Source organism: Aspergillus japonicus (assembly GCF_003184785.1).
Source record: "Aspergillus japonicus CBS 114.51 unplaced genomic scaffold BO86scaffold_12, whole genome shotgun sequence".
Taxonomy (NCBI): Eukaryota; Fungi; Ascomycota; class Eurotiomycetes; order Eurotiales; family Aspergillaceae; genus Aspergillus; species Aspergillus japonicus.
In genome coordinates, this window is record NW_020291649.1 from 409,120 (window position 1) to 419,726 (window position 10,607).

The 10,607-nt window shown below is 51.8% G+C and overlaps 3 protein-coding genes across 3 annotated transcripts; all 3 read right to left on the bottom strand.

Moving 5' to 3' along the window:
* Positions 1 to 1,455: 1,455 nt before the first annotated feature.
* On the bottom strand, positions 1,456 to 2,342 carry BO86DRAFT_34958 (uncharacterized protein). Its single transcript, XM_025669358.1, has one exon. The coding sequence runs from the start codon at positions 2,228 to 2,230 to the stop codon at positions 1,772 to 1,774; it is 459 nt and encodes a 152-aa protein (XP_025529695.1). The 5' UTR covers positions 2,231 to 2,342; the 3' UTR covers positions 1,456 to 1,771.
* A 3,019-nt stretch (positions 2,343 to 5,361) lies between these two features.
* BO86DRAFT_387646 (uncharacterized protein) lies at positions 5,362 to 6,032 on the bottom strand. The gene has a single exon (XM_025671643.1). It carries the CDS (start codon positions 5,883 to 5,885, stop codon positions 5,421 to 5,423), a length of 465 nt encoding a protein of 154 aa, XP_025529696.1. The 5' UTR covers positions 5,886 to 6,032; the 3' UTR covers positions 5,362 to 5,420.
* A 3,781-nt stretch (positions 6,033 to 9,813) lies between these two features.
* BO86DRAFT_35001 (uncharacterized protein) lies at positions 9,814 to 10,523 on the bottom strand. The gene has a single exon (XM_025669375.1). The coding sequence runs from the start codon at positions 10,422 to 10,424 to the stop codon at positions 9,975 to 9,977; it is 450 nt and encodes a 149-aa protein (XP_025529697.1). The 5' UTR covers positions 10,425 to 10,523; the 3' UTR covers positions 9,814 to 9,974.
* Positions 10,524 to 10,607: the final 84 nt, after the last annotated feature.

Consider the following 10,607-nt stretch of genomic DNA (forward strand, 5'->3'; position numbering starts at 1 on the left):
GCCCGACGCTGCAACCGCCCTGCTAGTTCGGGAAAATTCTTCGAAACCAAACAAAACACAAACACAACCGAACCTTCGAAGCAGAGTTTAGTGTCGGCGAACCATGGCTCGTGGACGGCGAAAGCACGTCGTGTGTGGTTAACCATACATTATCATCATGCAGGAGCAATAATACCATACGTGGAGGGGGCGAAAGAGCACATCTCATTGAACGGGATCCGAGGGTGCTTTTCCTTACCTTACCTGACTGACTGTGCCACGAACGGGAGACGGTGCCGAATCCCGTGAGGGTCGGGTTGGCCGATGGATGCTGCTACTGCTGCTGCTGCTGCTGCTGCTGCTGCTGCGACCCTGAATTGTGCCGAGGGAAAAACGCCGAGCTGCCACCCACACTCACACTATCGAATGATGAGCGAATTTCCCTCCCACCGGACGCAATCAATCAATAGGTAATAATAACGATACTACTAATCAATCCCATGCATTGTCAATCCCCAGTCGGCTCCCGCTTTGGGAACAACCACACGCGATAAGCCAAGCCCGTCTACGTATGTACTGTACCTTCTGCCGATTTACCCATTCCCGACCGGCTGCGACTGCAGAGAACCAGAGACGTGAGACTCGCGCAACGATCGCATTGGCAATTAAAGGTCAATTCGAGGTTCAGCCGAAGAAAACAAAACAAGAAAGGAAAAAGAAACCCAATTGCTTGCTGCTTTGTCAGGCTTCATTCGCCCGTCTTGCGTCTTTTTTTCCGGGTGCGAGGCGCACAGCACCAACTCTACTATTCTTTCCCCCCCCAAGATTGCAATCTCAGGCGAAATCTCCACAGACCTGAGGAGCCGTAGTCCGCACTGCCAGGCACGGCCCATAATTCCCCGAATTCGGCCTCGGACTAAGCCCGATCCAATCTCTTTAATTCCCCGCCCCGAGCGACTTTGAGGAAGAAGGAAGGAAGGCATACGCACCCACGGAAAATTATTCTTGCCGTCGATAGAGAGCATCTACCCTTATCAGACAAGTGTGTTGGTTGGTGCGTTCTCATCCATCTGCCTGCATGCTGCAGCCGACTATTGGCGTCCTGCTAGTATCGTCCCGGTGGGCTGCCACCGTGGCAGGTCCCCTGTTTCTTGACTAACACCAGTCCACCTTGTCGCGGAGACTGCAGACTGGAGAACGGAGACTGGAGACTGGAGACGTGCAGAATGAGGCGGGATAAGGGACAAGACAAGAGAAAAAATCACGCACGCATGGCGGCAATGTACTCCGACGACTGCTCATTTACTTCGGAGAGGTGGAGGAGAAGAACAACAACAGCAACAGATTGAACTGCCAGAAATAGTCATCATCTTGATCTCTCCCTTTTAGCAGGATGATACCCGTCAGCAGCTGCTGCTGCAGTTCCGGGATTCCGTCCGTAGATTTCCCGTCAGGGTAAAGCATTTGAGCTCGATGGTTGGATATAATGGGGGAGCTGGGGGAGATGTCGCGTAGGTACCAGGTAGCTTGTCAGACTAGGCTAGTGGTCTGGCAGCTATCTATTCTAAGGATCGAGTAGCTGCTGCGGTTAAAATCCCTCCAGCGTCGTTGCTCGTTTTGCTCGGTTTCTCCAACATTGGCATTGGCTGCTGCTCAAACTGGGGACGGCTGGCCCGTTAATTATTGTCACGGTGGGTGGGTGTGGGATGGAGCTCCCGATGAACAGTAGGAGCTCCCGTCCGTGGGGGCAGTTTATGGAGTCCAGTTACTGAGTCCTAGTCCACTGGAGTCTTTAGAACGTGAGCCCGCCTCTCGTGTGTCTCACCCTCTCGCTCGAGATCCATGGGGGGGGGCAAAAGGACGGGGAAGAACGATCGGGATGACATATTTGCCTCATGGCAAGCTGCACAAATACCCTTGTGCAGGGTCTGGACAAATAGGAAGGCTTGGAGAATCTGCACGCTGTGATGCGGCGCGGCGGAAAAATTAGGAGCAGATGTGCTCGTGTTATGCGACATGCCAAACCATCAGACGGGAACGTCTGGGTTGTCCTCGTTGCTATCCAGGGCTCTTTGCGGGCGCGAGAAACCTCGGGTGAAAGCGCGGCGCCTGCCAGACGCAGACGACAACAACAACGACAACGTCGACGACGACGACAGACAACTTGACTCGACAGAAAATCCCTCACCCAGATCCTCCTCGATGAGACAGCTTGGCGCGGGCGATCGCCCGGTGGGGAGAGATTTATCATTTGAGCGAAAAGCGAAGTAGTGCCGGAGTGCCGGAGTGGGCAAAAGGGCACTAACCACTAGTCATCAATCCTCATTCATTTTGGGGGCGCTAATGGGCGGTTCCCCAATTAACGCCGGTGAAGATGGGAGCACAACCTGTCCCGTTCCTGGTCGGTGTGGTTTAGTCCCAGTTCTATGGGGATTCTGAGAAGGTCGCTACTCGCTAGTCCCCTAGCCTCAGTCACTACTGTAGGTACCAGAAAGCCAAGAGTGAATCTACTGTGGGCTGGCCGCCTCTCTCCGTGGTCGCTCCACGGTCGCGATCGTATTCGTGAGAGGGCAAGGCACTGGTGGCAGCCCAGCTCTACCGAGGGCAATTGGACAATGGCGATTGTGTCCAACTTGTAGCGCTCCATTTGATATTATCGAAGGTTCATAGGGCCGAACTTGATGACAATGCCATACAGGACTGATATGCACTGATGCAGGGCATTTTGTGGGATCGACTGTATCATATTACCCAATAGATACATAATTGCCTGATCAGGCATGGTGTAATACACCTAGCCCTGTCTCGAACGGAGATTTGCGCGACTATTCCATTTCCTCGGAGATGGGTTGGTGAACGGACAAACACGCGCGCGCACACACACACACACACACACACACAGACAACGCAACATAATTAAACAGAGGCAGAGGGTGAGTGAAAGGGAAAATTTCCCGAGAAGAGAAGGCGAGAGCTACCAAACTCGCATTAATTATTGGCAAATTGCCCCCAAGACTATCCCCCCAAATCAAATCAATAGTCCACAACAATCGGTCGGCCATCCCACACAGACCAACTGCCCCCCCCCTCTTCCCCAATTCATCTCCCCTTCAGCCTTCTTCGCCTTTGCACTGTAGTCAGTGTGCCAGGAAGAGGCCGGGATTGATTTCTCTTACCCGATAGGATCTCTTATCGGACAATCGGGCAAGGTATGACGTCGTGGGCGGTTGCCTCTCAAAGTCTCCAAACCCCTCCAACGAATAATGCCACCTGCCGATTTCCGACCCTCGCCAACTCACCCTCGGATTTGCCTCCTCCCCCTCCATCCCCCCTGTCTTTTCTCCTCACCAACCCACCAGACTCCCATCTCCCCGAACCCGGGCGGCAACAATCCACGCTGATTCGACTGGAATGCAGCTAGCAGAGCCCAGGACCCAGTAGAAGAAGGATTCTAGAAAACGTCGAGAACGGCAAATCTGCGGTCAGGAAAGCAACCTGCCCGCCTGCCCCTCACTTGTGCCATGCTATCGGTGCCTCTGGTGGCGACCGGATTGCCCGAGTGAGTAAGGCGTGGCCCCGGCCTTTCTCTCAGATGGAGAGAGATGGAGAAATGCCCAGTCTCCAGTCTCCAGAGGATGGAGGGAAGTCTCCCGGTGGGCAAACGAGCGAGATAAGAGTCATTACTAACGATGCTTTGGGCGTTAGTCTGGTCTTTAGCCGGCCGCTAAGGATTTACTCCGACTTTGGGTTTAGCCTACTCCGGACTCTCGCACCACTCTCAGTCACCGTGGAATAGCCTCACTTATGGCTCCATGCGGGATATAATGTCGCTCGTTAATGGAGTGACCGCGTCGTCACTCGGCGCGATCGCGCTGAAACGGCGTCGACAAGGCGCGCGATCGACTACTATGCCGTGCCGTATATGCATCTGGATCTCTGGGGTGGGAGTCATCTAATGTAGGTCTCTATGGAAGAGGAAGACTTCTTGCGGTGTGTCTGTTGATCTGCTGTGGGATTATCAAACTCATGCCTCACGTGTTGGCGCCTACATACATAGTAGTACGTCGTCTGCTCCACGATCTCGCAGACCGTCCCTTTGTTCAGAGCCTCAGGCTCAAATACCCCGGAGGCATAGAACACCCATGGAAGCGTCCTTACATCTGTCAGAGACTTGTTTCAACCACCAAACTACCGGTATATAGATGTCTCACGTGCTGCTGGATGAAGTCTGACGCATTGAGTATCAAACGCTCAGACATAACCAATTCATCTCATTCGATTGACAAGCTGGGCTGGCTGGATTCAAAGAATAACAATGAGAGAAAACCTTCGTCGCATCCCACCCGCTGGTTCAGGGTCGAACTGACATCCCGACCGAAACCGCTCGTTCCACGGTTAGCTGTGGGGAGCTTCCTTTGGGTTAGGTAAAATTTACCGCAGCCACTAGATTGCACTAGGCCCAGGTACCTTTTCCTAGGTGGGAACCAGTAACAGGTACCAGGTACACTCTGTGTTGCCCGTAACCGCGATGTATCGGGTCGATACCGCTAGCATTACTGGCGACGGCCAGCATTGTTAATGCCACACCCTCTCTAACACACGCAATGCGCACACACCGCGCCCCAAACTCCACTGCTCGCATCGGGGAAAGCTGGGTACTGTACTGGCTGTACTGGATGGAGGTAACCTGAATTACCCTCAGCTCGGACTCACGTACTACGACATGATGTTGCCCGGCCACTTACTAGAACGAGAACCAGAATTGGGACTAGGTCTAGTCATAGTGAGACTGAGACGCGACTACCATGACTGACTGCACTGCAGGTGTACTTTGTACCTTTTGAGTAAGTACCTTCACTGGAGCTAATTTGGAGCTACCAAGCTAGCTACTAGGTACGGATAGCTTCCTACCTAGAAGGGGAATGTAGCTCTCGACCTCGTCCTGCTCCCTCTCTCCACTTCAATCCACCAGTCCACCTTTCAATGACTCCATAATGAGATTTGTAGCCACCAGGACAGTATTGATGATTAACTCTCCAGGTAAGGTAGGTAGCTGGCTCGGAGCTATGCTATCTCAGCTGACCGGCGCTGATCCTCCCTACCCATCCAATGCTCCAGACTCTCTCTCTCTCTCTCCTCTTTCTCCAGACTTTCCTAAGACATCGAGGCAAAAAGAGGGTCTAATCAACTGGTCCGGTAGATGAAACTCCCTCAACGCAGCCGGGTCACGCACCTCTTTCCCCCAGGAATACTACTCCGGCCACTTCCTTCTTCCCCCCGGGGGAGAAAAGCGACCAAGCAAGAAACAAATGGCCGGGAAGAACGAGACAAAGAGAGAGAGGGGAGCAGATGGGGGTGGTCTTGGCTGACGTTGGTTACATGCCTTTGTTTCCTCCTCCCCCCCCCCCCGGCCGTCCGTCCATCTATTCTTAAAACCGACTTTAACCTTCCCCGGTAATGGATGCGACCGCGCCGGGCAACGGTAAGATGAGACGATAAACAATGACTGAAATCCTTGATTTTGCTTGCTTCGTGATCGCAACATCCTTTGGGTTGATGAGGTCGGTGATTGCAAAGGTTGGGAGTGACGAGGATAAGGTGAAAAAGGGGGACGTGCACGGATAGAGAGGGTATGGGCGGGAGTGGCTGGAACTGAATGTCACACTTTCATTATGAGATGAGAGGATCAGATACTGGCAGCTGAGCTGAGTTCTGGTATACCAAAAGTTATGGAACGGAGACGGAAACAGTATGCGGGAGAGGGAGGGGAAGCATGCTTCATTTGATTCCCTTTCCATGTTTTTGACTGATCCAGGAACCTTTGCCCTTCCTTCCTTTTCCCCCCTTCCTTCATTTTTCTTATACGCAGACGTTCTGGAATTCTTTGTTCGAGGAAGGGATTCCATTGTCCTCCCCCTTTCCCCCCCCGGGTTGCGCTGAAGATGACGATGACGATAATGATGATGATGATGACACTTCAAAGGTACTATGTAGTCTAGTTGGCAAGACATCCGGGGAATGCCGCTTAATCCGGTGGTATGATGATATTGCAGGCCGAACGTCCACAGCGCCTCATAACGGAGCTGCTGGCCCCAAATCTGTGGTGATGAACTCGGGGTTCATTTCACCTTTAGACTTACTTTTCTTACTGTGCGTGTAGTGTACACAAGTTTTGTGTGTATTAGTTATTTGGGAGAATTCCCGCCGCCTGGCGATGACCGCGATGAACGAGAGAGAGGACTTGATCCTTGAAGCGATCATCAGTAATGACCGAGTTACTCAGTATATCGTACCTAGGTAGTATTGTGGCTGCTTACGGGTATTTCTTGTTTTTCTCCCAGAGTGCAGCACTGCGCCCGGCTGTGGTTTCCGGCTGAAGCGGAATACAATACAAAAGAGGTGCCTCGTGTTCTATTACTCATAGTATGGCACTGCATAATCACTGAATCCTATCAATGACGAGAGGTATTCATTCGTGTCTTGTTTCATGATGTGTATAAACTCTATCACTGGGCAGCTCCTACCAGGTCTACTTCGTAAGGTGTATGGAAATATCCCCGACCGGGGTTAGGTTGACTTAGCATCCGCACCGTCATTGGTCAATCCCTGCTGCGCTCCGATGCGTGCCGTCCTCCGCAGTCCGGGTCCTCCCATCTCCATCCAGGCTGTAGCTTTTGCCTCTAGCCTTTCACTCAGTTACGGACGGAGTCACGGTTCGATGTTCTCCTCTCCTCTCGGGCGAGTCGGCAGTCTGGGGGTCGGGGTTTGTGGGAGTGATGGATACCTAGACTAGTACCTAGTTCCTAGTTACCCCGTTGAAAGTACGGATTTAAGTTGGAGTCATACGGAGTCGGAGACTCTGTATCCAGTAGTGTGCTGTGCTTGCTTGCAGCACCCGGGGAGGGAAGACCGAACCGTACGGAGTTACTACTCACTGCAGTTATGGGATATATATCCATCTCCCTGATGGGGCTTGGGTTTACCGAGTTAGAGTACGGGTGTTGTACCTTAGCAAGGTTGGTTGTATCTAGGTCGCGGGGGGTAGATGGAATAATTGGTTAGAATTACGTAGAAGAGTAGACACTAGAAGTAGAGCGGTTCCGTTCGAGAGCGATTAGAGCGATTATGGTGCATGTACGAGATCCAACGTCCACCGATCCCCGAGGGAGGAGACACGGAGTACTTAGACTACGGACGGAGTGAAGATGGTTTCTATCTGAGTGAGTGATTTGAGTGAGGCGCCCGCGGGCAGGGTTGATCATTGACCGGACCGGATCGGATCATCCCTCCGTGCGATTACTCCTGCGCACTGTACTGTACTTTTTTGTTAGTATTTTGAGATGGAATGGGATGGCATGGCATGGCGGTAGAAGAAACCGCCAAGCATTGATATCACCCTGATGGGTTATTGTGGTTGTTGTGCCAAGAGAGGATTATTGAACCGCTTGATATCTCGTGAGTTATCCTCAGTCGGTCGGTTAGATGGTGATCAATAGATCTTGTAGGGGAGTGTCTGGTGGGGCTTGGCACGTACTCAAACCATAACACAACACAACACTCTAAGACAAGCCTTATGCGCGAGGGGGAGGGAAGCTTGCTTCCAGGTGCAGGTAGGTCGGTAACCATTCACTTGTAGGGATCCCCGCGGTCGGTCTAGATGGATGTAATGGGCTCTCATTCGGTGGGCCAAAACCGTTCACCCTTGCTTGACTGGGATTGAGTCTCTTGGTGACCCGTGGTCTAGACATCATAAGAAGCCGTCGGTTGGTTGGTCGGTTGGTCAAATCGGTCGATAAGAAAGAACAACACTGGAAACCTGGAGGATTTTCCTCGATCATCACGATCTGGGGGAGGACGAGGACGAGGACGAGGGGCGAGGGATGAGAGGCGGAGAAGCATCCCGTGCGGGCGGCTACGTGGTGATGCTGGTGGTCGTGGTCGTGGTCGTCGTGCTGTTGCTGCCGTCTCGGTACTCCGTAGTATGCCATGCATGCAGGAAGGCAAAGAGGCGATCAGACGGAATCCCATCTGCACGCTCCAATTGGAAAATGTTTGGGGTTGGTTTAACTTCACGGCCGTGGTCGCTGATGGCGGTCGGTCTCTTCAGGTTTCCTGGGAGAGGGAGCAGTTCTAGGGCAAATAATTGGCTTTTTACTAGGTACTCGTTCTGAGTATTCGTTCCGGCTGAGTGACGCAGTCATTTGACCTTGTTAACTGTTTCTTTGTGGTGTATACACGCTGAGATGTGTTATATGTAGGATGTGTATATTTTGTGGTGGTGGTAGGGTAGGTATACTGCTGGGCTGGGCCAAGACCGGGGGTTTTTGGCTGGCTGGACCGGGCTCCTCCCTGTTCAACATCCATCACATATCAACTACACTATCTAGACGATAACAGGCAAGTCGTGGTCATGCATGCATGTTCTGCTCTGTTCTGTACTCCAATCGAGAGACAACCTGTCAACCAGGTGGGCGTCGTACGAGATCAGGACAAAAGTCCCAAAAGAGAAATAGCGGACCGGCAGATGGGATACACAACACACCGTGGACCTTTGCGCCGAGGGCGGCAGCTTGCCGGTGTTCGATCAGTAATCTGGAATAAGGTCTATCAGATAATCACCAAAGAATACACACTCTGTATGTAGGTCAATGTACGGTAGTTCAGTGCGGGTGCAGTCTGTATACACTGCACGCGACAACGATGATGTATGTAGTCACCGGGTGACCAAAAATGACGATTGCCATGATAATGGACAATGGCCTAGTGTCACTATCTCGTAGTCTACCGATTTGACTAGTACTAATGCTATCTGCGCTCATTCTTTGCCTGAGGGATTGGAAAGAGATCCGGGTTCTCGTCTCCGTACTAGTCAGATCGAGAGGTCGACGGCGGCATCATCTTTCCGCCACTAGATTGCTACTGTCCAGTACCTCATAATATTAAGAGCATCGTAGATGGCTGTTATGATGACGACGGTGGTGTCTCGACGGTCGTGGTTATAGTAGTAAGTACATATTAATAGCTACATGGCTGAATTCAGAGCTACAAAGCTACATTGATACTCTAACTAGTGCTCATACTCATAATTAGAGAAGGTCGGGCGGAGTCGTATCCCGACCTTCTCAGCCATTAGCATGTCAAGATGACGATGGGGTCGGGTCCCGAGTTCCCCTTCCCCCCCATCCCCACGACCAAGAAGGAATTGCATGAAACTCAATCAGGGCGGGCAGGATACGATTGGCAGTTCGAGGTTAATGCCAATTGAGAGATGCAGTCGAGAGAGAGAGCCAGACGCGCCAATCGTCACACACGGCCATAATCATTAGGTTGGATGAGAGAAAGGAAGGCAGCTTGGTGGCCGATCGCCTTCCCTTTCTCATGTTGGCGTGCGTGCGGGATCTCTAACTGTCTACGGTAGGGTGTGAGAGTAGTATGCGTAGACGGGAGCCGAGACGAGAAAACCTGCTGCTGTACGCATCTTCTCCGTTCTTGAAGGAAGCGGAAAAGCCGATTGTGGGATGGTGGACTCGATAGGTAGACTAGCTAGCCCTGGAGAGGGGGGCGTGGGGACAAGTCTGACTGGTGCGTAGTCGGAAGATAACGCGAGGTGATTCAAACTTGTAATAGCCATTGATAACGAATGATGGGCCAGGCATAATAATCCCGATGACATAACGATAAGTTATGGGTTGGTCGACATGAGATGCAATCCCGTCTCCATGTGTTGTCGGTGGGTGTGCATTACTCGAATCGTGGTTGTCCCTGACACTCAATTCCGCCTTCATCATCAAACCTGGACCGGGCCCCCCCTTTCTTCTCCCCCGGAAACATCACGAACGACGATGTCAGAAGAAGAAGAAGAAGGTGATGAAGAATGAGTGCCAGACAGGCGGGATCATTGGTATGGGACCATTGTTCATCAAACTTGCCCATGATGATGTCAATCTAATTTCATCGGGGAGGGAGATGAGCATCATCATCATCGAAGGCAGAGCTCACGGACCGTAAATTGTTTGGGCTGTTTTGGCCCTGCATGGCCGGAATTGGTATCGTCTGGGTTCTTGGAACCGCCCCCCCTTGCGTTCCCCGTTTGGCTTCAGCTCGTGGTCCCCCAAGATCGGGTAGGACGGCCCTGAGCGAGTGCAGTCACTGCAGTGTATGGTGCCGTGGTATTTCGAGGGCCATCCAGAAATGGATGAGGGAGGAAGAGGAGGTATTTCCAGCTGTAGCGTGGTTACAGTAGTATGAGTATACGTAGTAAAGTAAGAAGCCCCTCGGGGCATTTCATGTAGCTTTTCTGGCTGACTCGGGTTGTTTGTTTTGTATGTTTCTTGTTCCTCTTCACAGCACATCCACACACTCTCTGTATGTCTCTGTCCTTCACTTTCATCCCCTGCTGCAAGGGGAACGACAGGACTATGGAGCCCTTCTTGTCCCGATGTCATGGGCCTGCACAAAAGAGCATAGGGAGAGAGGGATGTACATTAGGTCTAATTATTGCATTCAAGGGTGAATGCCAATCATAACGCTGATTGCAGTTGATACTATACACCGTCCGTAGTCCAGCAAGTAGTAAGCTCCTAGGAGATAGCATTTCGATGAGATGATAATTATTACCATCATCAAAC

Bases quoted from the DNA above. Each gene is read 5' to 3' on its own strand.
- BO86DRAFT_34958 (XM_025669358.1), bottom strand. From the start codon at position 2,230: ATGATAAATCTCTCCCCACCGGGCGATCGCCCGCGCCAAGCTGTCTCA.
- BO86DRAFT_387646 (XM_025671643.1), bottom strand. From the start codon at position 5,885: ATGGAATCCCTTCCTCGAACAAAGAATTCCAGAACGTCTGCGTATAAG.
- BO86DRAFT_35001 (XM_025669375.1), bottom strand. From the start codon at position 10,424: ATGACATCGGGACAAGAAGGGCTCCATAGTCCTGTCGTTCCCCTTGCA.